The sequence below is a fragment of the Pseudophryne corroboree genome, chromosome 7 (genome assembly GCF_028390025.1).
Source record: "Pseudophryne corroboree isolate aPseCor3 chromosome 7, aPseCor3.hap2, whole genome shotgun sequence".
Lineage (NCBI taxonomy): Eukaryota > Metazoa > Chordata > Amphibia > Anura > Myobatrachidae > Pseudophryne > Pseudophryne corroboree.
This window is the reverse complement of record NC_086450.1, coordinates 347,407,410-347,429,301: the sequence shown is the minus strand read 5'-3', so window position 1 is coordinate 347,429,301 and position 21,892 is coordinate 347,407,410. Positions and strand designations below refer to the sequence as shown.

The 21,892-nt window shown below is 47.2% G+C and overlaps 1 protein-coding gene across 3 annotated transcripts in view; it reads left to right on the top strand.

The window, feature by feature from the left end:
• Positions 1-21,892, top strand: part of VWA3A (von Willebrand factor A domain containing 3A) — a 772,281-nt gene that overhangs the window by 308,487 nt on the left and 441,902 nt on the right. For all 3 annotated transcript variants that reach the window (XM_063934415.1, XM_063934414.1, XM_063934416.1), the window contains exon 32: positions 4,031-4,128. In XM_063934415.1, the coding sequence (XP_063790485.1) occupies positions 4,031-4,128 (98 nt within the window). The remainder of the gene's footprint in view (positions 1-4,030; positions 4,129-21,892) is intronic.

Below are 21,892 nucleotides of genomic sequence, written 5' to 3'. Positions count from 1 at the left end.
GAGCAAACAACTCGGAATGACCACCTATGTACATTGTACTGGTTCCATACATGGGAATGTTTACTGAAATCGGAAATTAACCTACCCTTTCTATATGGGTAAAGAGTGAAGTTCTCACATACAATAGTCATGTAACACATATATATGTATTTTCCCATTTGTTGAATGGGACAATAAGGTCAAGTACAAAGCACTTAATACTGGACAATTCACCTTTAAAATAGGACATTGGTTGGGGAGGTTTATATGTTACGGTAATAACAAAAGCCACCAATTAGAAGGTAATGTCATCAGTTGTGACATAATAAATGTAAACATACTGTACTTACCCTAAAGATAGGATCATTTTAGACAAAGGGGACAATAGATGACAGAAATACACCATCCAGCTTGAATGGTTATCTGAATGACACATTTTGCTGGAAAAAGTAAGACAACAATTGTGTTCATTGCCTTATAATATTGTAACTACAGGTGCAGCTTTTACAGGCTGTATACATTTCTGAAACATAATTACAGAAGAACTCAAGGTGTACTAAGAACATTTATATTAAAATGTTCCAGTATATGTGTGTACAATATATTATGTACTCAGGATATTTGTACAATGGCCCTCATTCCGAGATGTTCGCTCGCAAGCTGCTTTTAGCAGCATTGCACACGCTAAGCCGCCGCCCTCTGGGAGTGTATTTTAGCATAGCAGAATTGCGAATGAAAGATTTGCAAAATTGCGAGTAGAAATTTCTTCGCAGTTTATGAGCTCGACACTTACTCTGCCATTGCGATCAGTTCGGTCAGTTTCGTTCCTGGTTTGACGTCACAAACACACCCAGCGTTCGCCCAGACACTCCCCCGTTTCTCCAGCCACTCCTGCGTTTTTCCCAGAAACGGTAGCGTTTTTTCACACACACCCACAAAACGTCCAGTTTCCGCCCAGAAACACCCACTTCCTGTCAATCACATTACGATCACCAGAACGAAGAAAAATCCTCGTAATGCCGTGAGTAAAATACCTAACTTAATAGCAAATTTACTTGGCGCAGTCGCACTACGGACATTGCACATGCGCAGTAAGCGGAAAATCGCAATATAGCGAAAATCGGCAACGAGCGAACAACTCGGATTGACCACCAATATTAATAATCAAAGTACTGGTGATAATTAAAAGCTATTACATACCATTCAGCTTTAATGGCTATTTAAAAGGTACAAATAGCTGAAAAGAGCTAGACAACATTTGTCTCTATTGCCCTGCAATATTATAGCAATAGGTGCAGCCCCTACAGGCTGTATACTTTTTGAAACATAACTACAGAACACCCTGTGCATAGAATTAGAATTAATGGCCCTCATTCCGAGTCGTTCGCTCGGTATTTTTCATCGCATCGCAATGAAAATCCGCTTAGTACGCATGCGCAATATTCGCACTGCGACTGCGCCAAGTAATTTAACAATGAAGATAGTATTTTTACTCACGGCTTTTTCATCGCTCCGGCGATCGTAATGTGATTGACAGGAAATGGGTGTTACTGGGCGGAAACACGGCGTTTTATGGGCGTGTGGATGAAAACGCTACCGTTTCCGGAAAAAACGCAGGAGTGGCTGGAGAAACGGGGGAGTGTCTGAGCGAACGCTGGGTGTGTTTGTGACGTCAAACCAGGAACGACAAGCACTGAACTGATCGCACAGGCAGAGTAAGGTTGAAGTTACTCAGAAACTGCAAAGTAGTTTGTAATCGCAATATTGCGATTACATCGGTCGCAATTTTAAGAAGCTAAGATACACTCCCAGTAGGCGTAGGCTTAGCGTGTGTAACTCTGCTAAATTCGCCTTGCGACCGATCAACTCGGAATGAGGGCCAATGTACATACCAGAGGATTACGTGGTAAAACACAAGTGGATTTATAATTCATAAGACGTACAAAACAAATACTTTACAGCCATTGGAAAATATAATGTCTTATTCATAACAATAAATAAGGACAGGACACAAGAAATAATTTTAATAATTTTCTTTATTCACAAACACATTTCTTTTTTGATCACGTCACAAAATTTTCTTCACATATTTTGATACTTTGCTTTATTTAGCCTCATAGTAGGCTAATTGGTAATTAAATAGAAATATATGACAGGCAATATTAATGTGAGGTATTGTTGATCTCTTTTAATAAACACATAAATAAAAGTTATATTTTGAAGTATTGATTTAGTTCGTTCTTTAATTGGAGGGTAGCACTTGATCTTGTTGCCTATATATAAACATATAAATGTGAATGCAGTTTTGAAAGATCAATGGTGGTCATTCCGAGTTGTTCGCTCGCTAGCATTGCAAACGCTAGGCCGCCGCCCTCTGGGAGTGTATCTTAGCTTAGCATCATTGCGAACGAAAGATTAGCAGAACTGCTACTAAAAATTTTCAAGCAGTTTCTGAGTAGCTCCAGACCTACTCCTAGATTGCGATCACCTCAGTCCATTTAGTTCCTGGTTTGACGTCACAAACGTCTGCGTTCGGCCAGCCACTCCCCCGTTTCTCCAGACACTCCTGCGTTTTTGCCTGACACGTCTGCGTTTTTTAGCACACTCCCTGAAAACACTCAGTTACCACCCAGAAACGCCCCTTTCCTGTCAATCACTCACCGATAAGCAGTGCGACTGAAAAGCGCCGCACGAACAACAGCAAAACTGCTAAGTTTTTAGTTAAATAACTAAGCGCATGCGCCCTGCGTACCATGCGCATTTAGCAACAAATCGCAGCATAGCGAGAACGAGCGAACAACTCGGAATGACCACCCATATTCCCTAAAATACGTTTATTTTCTGGAGCGGAAATTCTCTCCTTCTTTTACTTTTATTAAACTTCTCTGTTTTGCACCTGCAACCCTGCTTGGTTTATCCTTAGTTACCATAGGAGCAAGGGGCTATGAGGACGGTCTTCTCACATATGTTTTTGTGTGTCGGGATTTTTATTGTAGGCGGATCACTATTTTTGTCAAAGTGCAACAGGATGTGCAAAGTGCTTCCAATTAAAAATATAGCATGAGACCTGAAATGAAATCTGGTTTTCGAGCTGCTCCACAAGACTGAAGCTAAGTACACACTGTAGCGATGTGTACCCAGATGATATATCGTCCTAATGGGCTGACATATTAGAATCTGGGTACACACTGAGCGATGTTAATGAAGGACGGAAAGATCACTGTTCCGTCATTCATTAGCATACATGGTGTCAATAGTGATACAGGCCCTCATTCCGAGTTGATCGCTCGCTAGCAGTTTTTAGCAGCCGTGCAAACGCATAGTCACCGCCCACGGGGGGGTGTATTTTCGTTTTGCAGGAGTGTGAACGCCTGTGCAGCAGTGCGCCTGCAAACACATTTTGTGCAAAACAAGACCAGCCCTGTAGTTACTTATCCTGTGCGATGATTGCTGCGACGAGTGACACAGTAATAACGTCAGATACCCGCCCAGCAAACGCCCGGCCATGCCTGCGTTTGTCCAAACACTCCCAGAAAACAGTCAGTTGACACCCAGAAACTCCCACTTCCTGTCAATCTTCTTGCGATCGCCATTGCGACTGAAAGCGTTGCTAGAACCTGTGAAAAACCATGATGCTTCTTGTACCCGTTCGTCGCGTGTGTGAAAAAAGGCAGCGAGCAATCAATTCGGAATGACCCCCATAGTCAGGTTTGGTGTGCCGCACATAAACTTGGCGATTATGGGCATGTACGTATCGGGCATACACAAGAGCACTTGCACAAGCTGAGGCACAGCGGGACACAATGGCAATCTGCACTGTGCTAATTCTGAGCACTGGTGTAATCTGACAGCTCAAACATATCATTTGGATAAACACAACCCCAGAAAATGGAATCTGCATGTGTTTCTGGTGGATTTATATTTGTTTACACAAATTCTTGCCACATCGCTCATTTGGGAGAGGTTCTCTGAAAAAGAAAACCCGCACAGTGCAAATAAATGGAACGTGTATTATATTAATATTCATTTATTTCTATATGTTTTATAAAAGGATCCAGTTCTTCCAACATTTGAAGGTGACGATTTAAAGAGACTTGCTAAAGAAATAGACAAAGCTCGCCGATTTGTCACACAAGCAAGATCATTCCGGTACGTTTCTTGTCATTTCTTTAGTGTCCGTCTGCCCATGTGTGTATCCAACGAGCCATGCAGTGAGTGACTACAAACACTATTGTGTGTGAGAATTGTAGGGGCAGCACTGGTACACCTAACATAATAACTAGAGATGAGCAGGTACGGATTTACTCGGTTCTTTACGCCAGAATTATCGCCATTTCTTATTTTCTGGATTTTTCTTATTGGCTAACCAAAACACGTGGCATCTGATAGCCAATAAGGAGATTCGTGTAAATCTGAGTAAATCCGAACCCGCACATCTCTAATAATAACCAATAACATACAGAGGAAACAGAACTGTAAATGCTAAAACGTTGCTGTACAGGTTTACTGTGAAATAAAAGGTAAATCAATTACTAGTACGTACAATATATGGGGTCACTACTGTTACACTACAGTATGTACAGCTGTGAGGAGTGCAGTGGTGTTATAATATGTGTGGTGTTTAAACGCATATTTCCTGGGCTACAAGGGGGAGATCAACAAACTGTTGGAAGACATTTTTGATTTTAACCTTTTTGAAGCGCTGGGAGAGATGAAAATTAGGGGTCACAGTCAGGGGCGGATTTAGGGGTGAGGGCATCCCTAGGCACAACAGTAACGGCCGCCCCACTTGCCTAATTTTTATAATTTTTTATTAATTGGTTAGAAGCCCTCATTTGATGATAGTCAATTTAATTAAAAAAAGCCAATAACTATGATTTGTATACATATTTACTAAGTAAGACATCTTACAGGGGCAGTATGTGCATGTTCTACCTGTTTACACTCCATTCAAGATGGCATATGGTACAGTACAGTGGAAATATTTAGCAGTTACTGGTACTTTTTGGGTTGACAGTACCAATACAAGCCTCCACGTGCAGCCCCCAAACAAGTGCCGCCCCTAAGCATGTGCCTACTGGGAAATGTGCCACTGGTCACAGTATGGTTTCTGCCAGTGACCCCACAGAGCAGATGGTGGCTGTACTAAATATTAGGAGATAATGCAGGCATTAAGGTTAGCTGTGTAGCTTTGTATGCAGTGCATGTGTGGAAGCCAATTCATGCCTATTCCGAGGAAGACAGGCTTGACGGTACCTGACAGTGCTATTGCAGGTAACCACCATGATATGTAGGAACTGTCATGGGATTGTTCTGGGTGTGAGTCAAAAGCTCCGTGCAGTTCTGAGTTGTGCGTACCTGTATACTGGTTTGTAAAACCAGGTCTGGTTTAAACCTTTAAATGGATTGCAGGTCTCAGGACATTTTCAGGGTTGTTTAGGTATAGCACATTTGCGCAAGACTTGCATGTCAGTATTTGAGCCTCTCCCAGCATTTCATGTGGATTCGAATTGCGTTTAAAATATGTTTTCTCTATCGTCCTAGTGGATGCTGGGGTTCCTGAAAGGACCATGGGGAATAGCGGCTCCGCAGGAGACAGGGCACAAAAGTAAAGCTTTCCGATCAGGTGGTGTGCACTGGCTCCTCCCCCTATGACCCTCCTCCAAGCCAGTTAGATTTTTGTGCCCGGCCGAGAAGGGTGCAATTCTAGGTGGCTCTCCTAAAGAGCTGCTTAGAGAAAGTTTAGCTTAGGTTTTTTACTTTACAGTGAGTCCTGCTGGCAACAGGATCACTGCAACGAGGGACAGAGGGGAGAAGAAGTGAACTCACCTGCGTGCAGGATGGATTGGCTTCTTGGCTACTGGACATCAGCTCCAGAGGGACGATCACAGGTACAGCCTGGATGGTCACCGGAGCCTTGCCGCCGGCCCCCTTGCAGATGCTGAAGTAAGAAGAGGTCCAGAATCGGCGGCAGAAGACTCCTCAGTCTTCTAAAGGTAGCGCACAGCACTGCAGCTGTGCGCCATTTTCCTCTCAGCACACTTCACACGGCAGTCACTGAGGGTGCAGGGCGCTGGGAGGGGGGCGCCCTGGGAGGCAAATGAATACCTATTTTGGCTAAAAATACCTCACATATAGCCTCCGGAGGCTATATGGAGATATTTAACCCCTGCCAGAATCCGTTAAGAGCGGGAGACGAGGCCGCCGAAAAAGGGGCGGGGCCTATCTCCTCAGCACACAGCGCCATTTTCCCTCACAGAAAGGCTGGAGGGAAGGCTCCCAGGCTCTCCCCTGCACTGCACTACAGAAACAGGGTTAAAACAGAGAGGGGGGGGCACTAATTTGGCGATATGCTTATATATATTAAGATGCTATAAGGGAAAACACTTATATAAGGTTGTCCCTATATAATTATAGCGTTTTTGGTGTGTGCTGGCAAACTCTCCCTCTGTCTCTCCAAAGGGCTAGTGGGTCCTGTCCTCTATCAGAGCATTCCCTGTGTGTGTGCTGTGTGTCGGTACGTGTGTGTCGACATGTAGGAGGACGATGTTGGTGAGGAGGCGGAGCAATTGCCTGTAATGGTGATGTCACTCTCTAGGGAGTCGACACCGGAATGGATGGCTTATTTAGGAAATTACGTGATAATGTCAACACGCTGCAAGGTCGGTTGACGACATGAGACGGCCGACAAAAAATTAGTACCGGTCCAGACGTCTCAAAAACACCGTCAGGGGTTTTAAAACGCCCGTTTACTTTAGTCGGTCGACACAGACACAGACAGGGACACTGAATCCAGTGTCGACGGTGAATAAACAAACGTATTCCTTATTAGGGCCACACGTTAAAGGCAATGAAGGAGGTGTTACATATTTCTGATACTACAAGTACCACAAAAGAGGGTATTATGTGGGATGTGAAAAAACTACCATAGTTTTTCCTGAATCAGATAAATTAAATAAAGTGTGTGATGATGCGTGGGTTCCCCCCGATAGAAAATTATGGGCGGTATACCCTTTCCCGCCAGAAGTTAGGGCGCGTTGGGAAACACCCCTTAAGGTGGATAAGGCGCTCACACGCTTATCAAAACAAGTGGCGGTACCGTCTATAGATAGGGCCGTCCTCAAGGACCAGCTGACAGGAGGCTGGAAAAATATCATAAAAAGTATATACACACATACTGGTGTTATACTGCGACCAGCGATCGCCTCAGCCTGGATGTGCAGAGCTGGGGTGGCTTGGTCGGATTCCCTGACTAAAAATATTGATACCCTTGACAGGGACAGTATTTTATTGACTATAGAGCATTTAAAGGATGCATTTCTATATATGCGAGATGCACAGAGGGATATTTGCACTCTGGCATCATGAGTAAATGCGATGTCCATAACTGCCAAAAGATGTTATGGACACGACAGTGGTCAGGTGATGCAGATTCCAAACGGCACAAAGGTGTATTGCCGTATAAAGGATGAGGAGTTATTTGGGGTCGGTCCATCGGACCTGGTGGCCACGGCAACTGCTGGAAAATCCACCGTTTTTTACCCTAAGTCACATCTCTGCAGAAAAAGACACCGTCTTTTCAGCCTCAGTCCTCTCGTCCCTATAAGATCATATCTGCCCAGGGATAGAGGAAAGGGAAGAAGACTGCAGCAGGCAGCCCATTCCCAGGAACAGAAGCGTTCCACCGCTTCTGACAAGTTCTCAGCATGGCGCTGAGACCGTACAGGACCCCTGGATCCTACAAGTAGTATCCCAGGGGTACAGATTGGAAGGTCGAGACGTTTCACCTTCGCAGGCTCCTGAAGTCTGCTTTACTAAGGTCTCCCTCCGACAAGGAGGCAGTATGGAAAAAAAATTCACAAGCTGTATTCCCAGCAGGTGATAACTAAATTACCCCTCCTACTACAAGAAAAGGGGTATTATTCCACACTATATTGTGGTACTGAAGCCAGAAGGCTAGGTGAGACTTATTCTAAAAAAATTTTTGAACACTTACAAAGGTTCAAATCAAGATGGAGTCACTCAGAGCAGTGATAACGAACCAGGAAGAAGAGGACTATATAGTGTCCCGGGACATCAGGGATGCTTACCTCTATGTCCCAAATTTGCCCTTCTCACTAAGGGTACCTCAGGTTCGTGGTGCAGAACTGTCACTATCAGTTTCAGACGCTGCCGTTTGGATTGTCCACGGCACCCCGGGTCTTTACCAAGGTAATGGCCGAAATGATGATTCTTCTTCGAAGAAAAGGCGTCTTAAGTATCCCTTACTTGGACGATTTCCTGATAAGGGCATAGTCCAGGGAACAGTTGGAGGTCGGAGTAGCACTATCTCGGATACTGCTACAACAGCACGGGTGGATTCTAAATATTCCAAAATCGCAGCTGATCCGACGACACGTCTGCTGTGCCTAGGGATGATTCTGGACACAGTCCAGAAAAAGGTGTTTCTCCCGGAAGAGAAAGCCAGGGAGTTATCCGAGTTAGTCAGGAACCTCCTAAAAACAGTGCATCATTGCACAAGGGTCCTGGTAAAAATGGTGGCTTCCTACGAAGCAATTCCATTCGGCAGATTTCACGCAAGAACTTTTCAGTGGGATCTGCTGGACAAATGGCCCGGATCGCATCTTCAGATGCATCAGCGGATAACCCTATATCCAAGGACAAGGGTGTCTCTCCTGTGGTGGTTATAGAGTGCTCATCTTCTAGAGGGCCGCAGATTCGGCATTCAGGATTGGATGCTGGTGACCACGGAGCCCAGCCCGAGAGGCTGGGGAGCAGTCACACAGGGAAAAAATTTCCAGGGAGTGTGATCAAGTCTGGAGACTTTTCTCCACATAAATATACTGGAGCTAAGGGTAAATTTATAATGCTCTAAGCTTAGCAAGACCTCTGCTTCAGGGTCAGCCGGTATTTATCCAGTGGGAAAAACATCACGGCAGTCGCCCACGTAAACAGACAGGGCGACACAAGAAGCAGGAGGGCAATGGCAAAAACTGCAAGGACTTTTCGCTGGGCGGAAAATCATGTGATAGCACTGTCAGCAGTGTTTCATCCCGGGAATGGAAACTGGGAAGCAGACTTCCTCAGCAGGCACGACCTCCACCCGGGAGAGTGGAAACTTCATCGGGAAGTTTTTTCCACATGATTGTAAACCGTTGGGAAATACCAAAGGTGGACATGATGGCGTCCCGTCTGAACAAAAAACGGGACAGGTATTGCGCCAGGTCAAGAGACCCTCAGGCAATAGCTGTGGACGTTCTGGTAACACCGTGGGTGTACCAGTCGGTGTATGTGTTCCCTCCTCTGCTTCTCATACCTAAGGTGCTGAGAATTATAAGACGTAGAGGAGTAAGAACTATACTCATGGCTCCGGATTGGCCAAGAAGGACTTGGTACCCGGAACTTCAAGAGATGCTTACAGAGGTCTTATGGCCTCTGCCGCTAAGAAGGGACTTGCTTCAGCAAGTACCATGTCTGTTCCAAGACTTACCGCAGCTGCGTTTGTCGGCATGGCGGTGGAAAGCCGGATCCTAAGGGAAAAAGGCATTCCGGAAGAGGTCATTCCTACCCTGGTCAAAGCCAGAAAGGAGGTGACCGCACAACATTATCACCACATGTGGCGAAAATATGTTGCGTGGTGTGAGGCCAGGAAGGCCCCACAAAGAAATTTCAACTCGGTCGTTTCCTGCATTTCCTGCAAACAGGAGTGTCTATGGGCCTCAAATTGGGGTCCATTAAGGTTCAAATTTCGGCCCTGTCGATTTTCTTCCAGAAAGAATTGGCTTCAGTTCCTGAAGTCCAGAAGTTGTCAAGGGAGTATTGCATATACAACCCCCTTTTGTGCCTCCAGTGGCACTGTGGGATCTCAACGTAGTTCTGGGATTCCTCAAATCACATTGGTTTAAAACCAGTCAAATCTGTGGATTTGAAGCATCTCACAGGAAAAGTGACCATGCTCTTGGCCCTGGCCTGGACCAGGCGAGTGTCAAATTGGTGGTTTTTTCTCAAAAAAGCCCATATCTGTTTGTCCATTCGGACAGGGCAGAGCTGCGGACTCGTCCCCAGTTCTCTCCCTAAGGTGGTGTCAGTGTTTTACCTGAACCAGCTTATTGTGGTGCCTTGCACCTACTAGGGACTTGGAGGACTCCAAGTTGCTAGATGTTGTCAGGGCCCTGAAAATATGTTCCAGGACGGCTGGAGTCAGGAAAACTGACTTGCTGTTATCCTGTATGCACCCAACAAACTGGGTGCTCTTGCTTCTAAGCAGACTATTGCTAGTTGGATGTGTAATACAATTCAGCTTGCACATTCTGTGGCAGGCCTGCCACAGCCAAAATATGTAAATGCCCATTCCACAAGGAAGGTGGGCTCATCTTGGGCGGCTGCCCGAGGGGTCTCGGCTTTACAACTTTGCCGAGCAGCTACTTGGTCAGGGGCAAACACGTTTGCTAAATTCTACAAATTTGATACCCTGGCTAAGGAGGACCTGGAGTTCTCTCATTCGGTGCTGCAGAGTCATCCGCACTCTCCCGCCCGTTTGGGAGCTTTGGTATAATCCCCATGGTCCTTTCAGGAACCCCAGCATCCACTAGGACGATAGAGAAAATAAGAATTTACTTACCGATAATTCTATTTCTCGGAGTCCGTAGTGGATGCTGGGCGCCCATCCCAAGTGCGGATTATCTGCAATACTTGTACATAGTTACAAAAATCGGGTTATTATTGTTGTGAGCCATCTTTTCAGAGGCTCCGCTGTTATCATACTGTTAACTGGGTTTAGATCACAAGTTGTACGGTGTGATTGGTGTGGCTGGTATGAGTCTTACCCGGGATTCAAAATTCCTCCCTTATTGTGTACGCTCGTCCGGGCACAGTACCTAACTGGCTTGGAGGAGGGTCATAGGGGGAGGAGCCAGTGCACACCACCTGATCGGAAAGCTTTACTTTTGTGCCCTGTCTCCTGCGGAGCCGCTATTCCCCATGGTCCTTTCAGGAACCCCAGCATCCACTACGGACTCCGAGAAATAGAATTATCGGTAAGTAAATTCTTATTTTCTAAGTTTTATATGTTGATACAGTGGCGTAGCTACTGCCCCCGCAGCCCTCGCGGTGGCTTGGGGGCGAGGGGCTGCGGGGGCGCCACTGATTTAGCGCAGATTGACATGCGGACGAGCGTCCGCATGTCAATCTGCTCCTGCTAACCCTCCCTGCTGTGTTGGAGGGACACGGAGGGCACAGCGCTCGCCTCTCCTGTGTCCCTCCTGCATCATCTCCGGCGGCCGCGGGTCTAATAAACGAAGTGCCGTTCGTGAGCTCTGATTGGCTCACGAACCGGCACTTCGTTTATTAGACCCGCGGCCGCCGGAGATGATGCAGGAGGGACACAGGAGAGGCGCGTGCTGTGCCCTCCGTGTCCCTCCAACACAAACCAGCGGGGGAGCGGCGGAGGGGGGAGGGGGCATATATGGCACTGGGGGGGAATATCTGGCACTGGGGGCATATGTGGCACTGGGGGGGTGGGGGAATCTGGCACTGGGAGCATATCTGGCACTGAGGGGGGAATATCTGGCACTGGGGGCATATGTGGCACTGGGGGGGTGGGGGAATCTGGCACTGGGAGCATATCTGGCACTGGGGGGGATATCTGGCACTGGGGGCATATGTGGCACTGGGGGGGTGGGGGAATCTGGCACTGGGAGCATATCTGGCACTGGGGGGGGGGAATATCTGGCACTGTGAGCATATCTGGCACTGGGGGGGGGGAATATCTGGCACTGGGGGCATATGTGGCACTGGGGGGAATATCTGGCACTGGGGGCATATGTGGCACTGGGAGCATATCTGGCACTGGGGGGGAATATCTGGCACTGGGGGGGGATATCTGGCACTGGGGGCATATGTGGCACTGAGGGGGAATATCTGGCACTGGGGGCATATGTGGCACTGGGGGGGTATATGTGTACCTGGCACATAGGGGGGGTGCTATATTGTGCACTGGGGTCATGTGAGTACCTGGCACCGTGGGGTAATATCTGGCACTGGGGACATATGTGGCACTGGGAGCACAGCCCTAGCAACAAGCACTACCCCCTAGCAACGAGCATGACACCCAGTGCATGATACCCCTGGCAACGAGCATGACACCCTGAGCATGAAAACCCCTGGCACCGTGCATGGAACCAAGAGCATGAAACCCCTGGCAACGAGCATGACACCCAGTGCATGAAACCCCTGGCAACGAGCATGACACTCAGTGCATGAAACCCCTGGCAACGAGCAGGTAATTTAAAAGTAATTAGAAGCCTTACTGTAGGATTTAATGTGTAATGGGCATTACGGTGTGTGACATAATGTATCACGGACATAGCGGTGTGTGTCATAATGTGCCACAGGCATTACGGTGTGTGGCATACTATATCACGGGCATTGTGGTATGTGGTATAATGTCTCAGGGTCATTGCAGTGTGGCATAATGTATAACGGGCATTGCGGTGTGTGGCATAGGGTATAATGGGCATTGCGGTATGTGTCGGGCATTGCGGTATGTGTCAGGCATTACGGTGTGTTGTATACTATATTACGGGCATTGTGGTATGTGGTATAATGTATCAGGGCATTGCAGTGTGTAGCATAATGTATAACGGGCATTGCGATTCCTGTCATAATGTGTCGGGGGCATTACGGTGTGTTGTATACTATATCACGGGCATTGTGGTATAATGTATCAGGGGCATTGCAGTGTGTAGCATAATGTATAACGGGCATTGCGATTCCTGTCATAATGTGTCGGGGGCATTACGGTGTGTGGCATAATGTGTCGGGGGCATTATGGTGTGTGCATATTGTGTCATGTGCATTATTGTGTGTGGCATAATGTCTAAGGGCCATTGCAGTATGTGGCATAATGTATACTGGGCATTACTATAAGGAGGAAAAATGACAAATAATGTAAGGGGCATGAATCAGGATTATTTTTCTCTGACGTCCTAGTGGATGCTGGGAACTCCGTAAGGACCATGGGGAATAGACGGCTCCGCAGGAGACTGGGCACATCTAAAGAAAGATTTAGGACTATCTGGTGTGCACTGGCTCCTCCCCCTATGACCCTCCTCCAAGCCTCAGTTAGATTTCTGTGCCCGGCCGAGCTGGATGCACACTAGGGGCTCTCCTGAGCTCCTAGAAAGAAAGTATAGTTTAGGTTTTTTATTTTACAGTGAGACCTGCTGGCAACAGGCTCACTGCACCGAGGGACTAAGGGGAGAAGAAGCGAACCTACCTAAGTGGTGGTAGCTTGGGCTTCTTAGGCTACTGGACACCATTAGCTCCAGAGGGATTGCACACAGGACACGACCTCGTCGTCCGTTCCCGGAGCCGCGCCGCCGTCCCCCTTACAGAGCCAGAAGCAAGAAGGTCCGGAAAATCGGCGGCTGAAGACTTCTGTCTTCTCCAAGGTAGCGCACAGCACTGCAGCTGTGCGCCATTGCTCCTCATGCACACCACACACTGCGGTCACTGATGGGTGCAGGGCGCTGGGGGGGGGGGCGCCCTGAGCAGCAATAAATAACACCTTGGCTGGCAAACTGACACCATATATAACCCCAGGGGCTATATAGGTATATATTAACCCCTGCCAGAATTATTAAAATAGCGGGAGAAAGCCCGCCAAAAAAGGGGCGGAGCCATCTCCCTCAGCACACTGGCGCCATTTTCCCTCACAGCTCCGCTGGAAGGATCGCTCCCTGGCTCTCCCCTGCAGTCCTGCACTACAGAAAGAGTAAAAAAGAGAGGGGGGGCACAAATTTAGGCGCCGTATAGTATATATATGCAGCTATCAGTGGCAAACGCAGGATTTGCATGGGGGGGTTTCCAGAACTGGGCGGAGCCAATCACGGGGTGGGGACTGAGGCGACCCAGTATATGCTGGGTCCGTAAAACTAGTGTGTCTGTATGTATATATATATATATATATCTACACTCATATATATATATATATATATATACATATATCTACACACACATATACATATATATATATATATATGACAAGAATTACTCTCCCACTGCGCTATTTCAAATAAAACACTAAAATTAATTAATTATATGGCTGCCTGTATCCTCTAAGTTCCCTGTTAGGAGGAACTAAATGTGTGAAAATATGAAACGAAATAGAGGAGATGGCGCCAAGGGAGTTATATCAACGCCCTACCTAAAAACGGACCCTTACAGTACTCTCCGGATAAATTACGTCAGATAACAAATACTAACATAAAAATTTATTAAAACAACATATAAACCCGACACAAATGTTCATAAGTATACAGAGTTGATACATTTACATTTGTCGCACAATTTGAACAATCAGTTTGTAGTGATGAGGAAAAAGCGTAGATATATCACTACGATTTCCTCCTCCTTATTGTAGATTCGGAGGTAACATCAGATAATAGATAGATAAATAACCCAACGCGTTTCGTCTTGTTCCAAGACTTCATCAGGGGTAAAATCTCTTCATTTCAGAACATATTGTCAGCACATAAAAGGTCATTCAAAGATGTATGAACAACGTTTCAATATTTCAATGGGACTTGATTGATACAGCGAGGACCATACCTCATATATCATCAGCTTGAGTCTGACATTCAGATATTCGAATATGGGGAAGATTCATATGTGTATAGAATCTAACTGGTTCGCAAGCATAAGGAACCTCGTCGGTCAGCAGCTTGAACCTGACACTCAGAGATTCAGGAGTGAAGGCAATTCAAATGGGTATAATGTCTAACCAATTTAGAACACGTGGTAGACCCTCCAGTGGTGCAGTGCTGACAGCCAAGTCTCTGTATCTGAATGTCAGACTCAAGCTGATGATATATGAGGTATGGTCCTCGCTGTATCAATCAAGTCCCATTGAAATATTGAAACGTTGTTCATACATCTTTGAATGACCTTTTATGTGCTGACAATATGTTCTGAAATGAAGAGATTTTACCCCTGATGAAGTCTTGGAACAAGACGAAACGCGTTGGATTATTTATCTATCTATTATCTGATGTTACCTCCGAATCTACAATAAGGAGAAGGAGGAAATCGTAGTGATATATCTACGCTTTTTCCTCATCACTACAAACTGATTGTTCAAATTGTGCGACAAATGTAAATGTATCAACTCTGTATACTTATGAACATTTGTGTCGGGTTTATATGTTGTTTTAATAAATTTTTATGTTAGTATTTGTTATCTGACGTAATTTATCCGGAGAGTACTGTAAGGGTCCGTTTTTAGGTAGGGCGTTGATATAACTTCCTTGGCGCCATCTCCTCTATTTCGTTTCATATATATATATATATACACACATACATACACACACACACACACACATACATATACACGGGTGGTCTTCAGTAAGCCGGCGGTCGGGCTCCCGGCGACCAGCATACTGGCGCCGGGAGCCTGACCGCCGGCATACCGACACTTATTCTCCCTCGTGGGGGTCCACGACCCCCCTGGAGGGAGAATAAAAAATAGTGTGGCGCGCGTAGCGTGGCGAGCGCAGCGAGCCCGCAAGGGGCTCATTTGCGCTCGCCACACTGTTGGTAAGCCGGCGGCCGGCCTCCCGGCGCCGGTATGCTGGTCGCCGGGAGGCCGTCCGCCAGGAGATCGTAGCGAACCCATATACACATATACATAGCATATTAAACATGCATACATATATATATATATATATATACACACACACACACACACACACACACACATACAGTACACATATATATACACATGTATATATATATATCTATATATATCTATCATATGTGCGTGTGTGTGTGTGTTTATATGTATGTATGTATGTATATACATGTGTATATATGTAGGCACATGGATATATATGTACTATAATTAAAATAAAGTAAACTTTTATTGCACTTGCAAGTGCCACCAGGAAGACAGCAGGCTGCAGAGGATGCTAGACAGTCATTAATAATACTCATGCAGCTAAAAAAAAGAAAAAAAAAAAAAATTTTTTTTTTTTTTTTTTTTTTTTTTTTTTAGTGGAGGGGGGTTTCTGGGTACTCGGAAACCCCCCCTGGGTGCGCCACTGGCTATAAGGGAAAACACTCTTTATAGGTGATATCCCTGTGGTATATAGCGCTCTGGTGTGTGCTGGCATACTCTCCCTCTGTCTCCCCAAAGGGCTTTGTGGGGTCCTGTCCTCTGTCAGAGCATTCCCTGTGTGTGTGCTGTGTGTCGGTACTGCTGTGTCGACATGTATGATGAGGAAAATGATGTGGAGGCGGAGCAAATGCCTGTGAATGTGATGTCACCCCCTGCGGGGTCGACACCTGTGTGGATGGACTTATGGAAGGAATTACGTGACAGTGTCAACTCCTTACACAAAAGGTTTGACGACATAGGACAGCCGGCTACTCAGCTTGTGCCTGTTCCAGCGTCTCAAGTGTCATCAGGGGCTTTAAAACGCCCGCTACCTCAGGTGACAGACACAGATGTCGACACGGATACCGACTCCAGTGTCGACGACGATGAGACTAGTGTACCCTCCAATAGGTCCACCCGTTACATGATTGAGGCAATGAAAAATGTATTACACATTTCTGATAATACCCCAGGTACCACAAAAAAGGGTATTATGTTTGGTGAGAAAAAACTTCCTGCATCTGAGGAATTAAATGAGGTGTGTGAGGAAGCGTGGACTTCCCCCGATAAGAAATTGATAATTTCTAAACGGTTATTGGCAGCGTACCCTTTCCCGCCAGAGGATAGGTCACGTTGGGAAACACCCCCTAGGGTAGATAAGGCGCTGACACGCTTATCAAAAAAGGTGGCACTACCGTCTCCGGATACGGCCGCCCTGAAGGAACCTGCTGATAGGAAGCAGGAAACTACCCTTAAAGCTATATACACACACACGGGCATTATATTGAGACCAGCTATTGCATCAGCATGGATGTGCAGTGCTGCAGCTGCGTGGTCAGATTCCCTGTCGGATAATATTGATACTATGGATAGGGACAATATTTTGCTGACGATAGAGCATATAAAAGACGCCGTCTTATACATGCGTGATGCACAGAGGAATATTTGCCGGCTGGCATCAAAAATAAGCGCTATGTCCATTGCCGCCAGGCGGGGGTTATGGACTCGGCAATGGTCAGGCAATGCCGACTCGAAACGGCACATGGAAGTTTTACCCTATAAGGGGGTGGAACTGTTTGGGGAGGGTCTTTCAGACCTCGTTTCCACAGCTACTGCTGGGAAATCGACCTTTTTGCCACAGGCTACCCCACAGCAAAAGAAAGCACCGTATTATCAGGTACAGTCCTTTCGGCCCCAGAAAAGCAAGAGGGCTAGAGGCTCATCCTTTCTGCTGAGAGGCAAAGGTAGAGGGAAAAAGCTGCAGCACACAGCTAGTTCCCAAGAGCAGAAGTCCTCCCCTGCGTCCGGTAAGTCCACAGCATGACGCTGGGGCTGCTCAGGCGGACCCGGGTACAGTGGGGGCCCGTCTCAGAAATTTCAGCGCACAGTGGGCTCTCTCACAGGTGGATCCCTGGGTCCTTCAAGTAGTATCTCAGGGGTACAGGCTGGAATTCGAGACGTCTCCCCCCCCGCCGTTTCCTAAAATCTGCCTTACCGGCTACTCCCTCTGCCAGGGAGGCAGTGTTGGTGGCTATTCAAAAACTGTATTCACAGCAAGTGATTGTCAAGGTACCCCTCCTTCAGCAAGGAAAGGGTTACTATTCCACAATGTTTGTGGTACCGAAACCGGACGGTTCGGTGAGACCCATCTTAAATTTAAAATCCTTGAACACCTATATCAAAAGGTTCAAGTTCAAGATGGAATCGCTCAGGGCGGTTATTGCGAGCCTGGACGAGGGGGATTACATGGTCTCCCTGGACATCAAGGATGCGTACCTGCATGTCCCCATTTACCCTCCTCACCAGGAGTACCTCAGATTTGTGGTACAGGACTGTCACTATCAGTTCCAGACGCTGCCGTTTGGGTTATCCACGGCACCGAGGGTCTTTACCAAGGTAATGGCCGAAATGATGATACTCCTTCGCAAGAAGGGAGTTTTAATTATCCCGTACTTGGACGATCTCCTGATAAAGGCGAGGTCCAAGGAATAGTTGGTAGTGGGGGTAGCACTTTCTCGGGAAGTGCTGCAACAGCACGGCTGGATTCTCAATATTCCAAAGTCACAGCTGATCCCGACGACACGTCTTCGGTTCCTGGGAATGATTCTGGACACAGACCAGAAAAAAGTGTTTCTTCCAGTGGAAAAAGCCGTGGAGTTGTCATCTCTAGTCAGAGACCTCCTAAAACCAGGACAGGTGTCGGTACATCAATGCACATGAGTCCTGGGAAAAATGGTAGCTTCGTACGAAGCAATTCCATTTGGAAGGTTCCACGCAAGGACTTTCCAGTGGGACCTGTTGGACAAATGGTCCGGATCCCATCTCCAGATACAACAGCGGATAACCTTGACGGCAAGGACCAGGGTGTCGCTGCTGTGGTGGCTGCAGAGGGCTCATCTACTAGAGGGCCGCAGATTCGGAATACAGGACTGGGTCCTGGTGACCACGGATGCCAGCCTTCGGGGCTGGGGTGCAGTCACACAGGGAAGAAATTTCCAAGGACTGTGGTCAAATCAGGAGATTTCGCTTCACATAAATATTCTGGAGCTAAGGGCCATTTACAATGCCCTAAGCCAAGCAAGGCCCCTGCTTCAGAACCAGCCGGTACTGATCCAATCAGACTTTACGGCGGTCGCCCATGTAAACAGACAGGGCGGCACAAGAAGCAGGAGGGCAATGGCAGAAGCCACAAGGATTCTCCGATGGGCGGAAAATCATGTGTTAGCACTGACAGCAGTGTTCATTCCGGGAGTGGACAACTGGGAAGCAGACTTCCTCAGCAGGCACGACCTCCACCCGGGAGAATGGGGACTTCATCCAGAAGTCTTCCAAATGCTGGTAAACCGTTGGGAAAGACCACAGGTGGACATGATGGCGTACCGCCTCAACAAAAAGCTAAAAAGATATTGCGCCAGGTCAAGGGACCCTCAGGCGATCGCTATGGACGCTCTAGTAACACCGTGGGTGCACCAGTCGGTTTATGTGTTTCCTCCTCTGCCTCTCATTCCCAAGGTACTGAGAATAATACGAAGGCGAGGAGTGAAAACTATACTCGTGGTTCCGGTTTCTCCAAGAAGAGCTTGGTACCCGGAACTTCAAGAGATGCTTTCAGAGGACCCTTGGCCTCTGCCGCTCAGACGGGACCTGCTGCAGCAGGGGCCCTGTCTGTTCCAAGACTTACCGCGGCTGCGTTTGACGGCATGGCGGTTGAACACCGGATCCTGAAGGAAAAGGGCATTCCGGAGGAAGTCATCCCTACCCTGATCAAAGCCAGGAAGGATGTCACCGCAAAACATTATCACCGCATTTGGCGGAAATATGTTGCTTGGTGTGAGGCCAGGAAGGCCCCAACGGAGGAATTTCAACTGGGTCGATTCCTGCATTTCCTGCAAGCAGGGGTGACGTTGGGCCTCAAATTGGGGTCCATTAAGGTCCAGATTTCGGCCCTGTCGATTTTCTTCCAGAAAGAACTGGCTTCACTGCCTGAAGTTCAGACTTTTGTCAAAGGAGTTCTGCATATTCAGCCTCCTTTTGTGCCCCCAGTGGCACCTTGGGATCTCAATGTGGTTTTGGAGTTCCTGAAATCACATTGGTTTGAACCACTTAAGACCGTGGATTTGAAATATCTCGCGTGGAAAGTGGTCATGCTGTTGGCCCTGGCTTCGGCCAGGCGTGTGTCAGAATTGGCGGCTTTGTCATGTAAAAGCCCTTACCTGACTTTCCATATGGATAGGGCAGAGTTGAGGACTCGTCCTCACTTTCTCCCGAAGGTGGTATCAGCTTTTCACTTGAACCAACCTATTGTGGTTCCTGCGGCTACTAGGGACTTTCAGCTGGCGCATTCTGCGGTGGGACTACCGCAGCCTAAATTTGTAAAAGCCCATTCCACAAGGAAAGTGGGCTCATCTTGGGCGGCTGCCCGAGGGGTCTCGGCTTTACAACTTTGCCGAGCTGCTACTTGGTCAGGGGCAAACACGTTTGCAAAATTCTATAAATTTGATACCCTGGCTGAGGAGGACCTGGAGTTCTCTCATTCGGTGCTGCAGAGTCATCCGCACTCTCCCGCCCGTTTGGGAGCTTTGGTATAATCCCCATGGTCCTTACGGAGTTCCCAGCATCCACTAGGACGTCAGAGAAAATAAGAATTTACTCACCGGTTATTCTATTTCTCGTAGTCCGTAGTGGATGCTGGGCGCCCATCCCAAGTGCGGATTGTCTGCAATACTTGTAAATAGTTATTGTTACACATATCGGGTTGTTATTGCGAGCCATCTGTTCAGAGGCTCCTTTGTTATCATACTGTTAACCGGGGTTCCTATCACGAGTTATACGGTGTGATTGGTGTGGCTGGTATGAGTCTTACACGGGATTCAAAATCCTTCCTTATTGTGTCAGCTCTTCCGGGCACAGTGTCCTAACTGAGGCTTGGAGGAGGGGCATAGAGGGAGGAGCCAGTGCACACCAGATAGTCCTAAATCTTTCTTTAGATGTGCCCAGTCTCCTGCGGAGCCGTCTATTCCCCATGGTCCTTACGGAGTTCCCAGCATCCACTACGGACTACGAGAAATAGAATTACCGGTGAGTAAATTCTTATTTTCTTTCCCGTGGTGGCTAACGTCTGGTCGTGCAGGTTGGAAAACTGGGGTATAACGTAGTCTTTTCCTGCAATGCCACGCCCCTTTATGTGAAGCCACGCCCATCCCAACGAAGCCACACACCCTATTTTTCGGCGCGCGCGCACATTTATCGCTTTAATAGTGGCAATTATGGGGGATAAGGGGGGGGGGGGGGGGGGCGCCGAAGATTTTTTTGGCTTGGGGGAGAAAAATTTCTAGTTACACCACTATGTTGATATCATGTATTCTGATATATATGAATTACCAGTTACCTGGCGTTATGATCTATTATTATTGATTTGCTATCGTAAAATAAATTGTGGCTGTTGTGATGTCATCCCGTTCCCATCATCACCTTCCTTTCCTACCCCCTCCCCATGCCCTGTGCTCGATGTATAAGCATCGGGATTACTCCTGAAGCATTTGCTTAAGCTTAAACCACATTTGTATAATTGGGTTGGATATGCATGACCTAAGGTCAGGATACCACAGTTCAGCATACCTCCTCCGGGATCCCAGCAGGGGAATGCCAGCACGGGGGAGGGGGAAAACACTTGTTCTATTCCCACAAGTATAGAGCGGGAATAGAACATGCTAGTCGGGTTTCTGAGCGGGCGGGATGTAGGGGGAGGTATTGTGCCGCCGGTCACATAACTACATCCGTATAATTAGCTGGGAAAAGAACCCAGCCATTCAGAGGCTGCTATCTATCACCTAACCTATGTATAGGATTTGCAAAGATACTTTCATATTAATTTTGCATATAACTAAAGGTGTGTACACATGGTGAGATTTCGGCTTCTTGGTCACCTCCCTGACTAGGGCCCATCTCCCCCGATCGCTCAGTTTAGATGGCTGGCCAACTCTAGGAAGAGTCCTGGTGGTTCCGAACTTCTTCCATTTATGGATGATGGAGACCACTGTGCTCATTGGTACCTTCAAAGCAGCAGATATTTTTCTGTACCCTTCCCCAGATTTGTGCCTTGAGATAATCTTGTCTCGGAGGTCTACAGACAATCCCTTTGACTTCATGCTTGGTTTATGCTCAGACATGCACTGTCAAGTGTGGGACCTTATATAGACAGGTGTGTGCCTTTCAGATCATGTCCAATCAACTGAATATACCACAGGTGGACTCCAAATA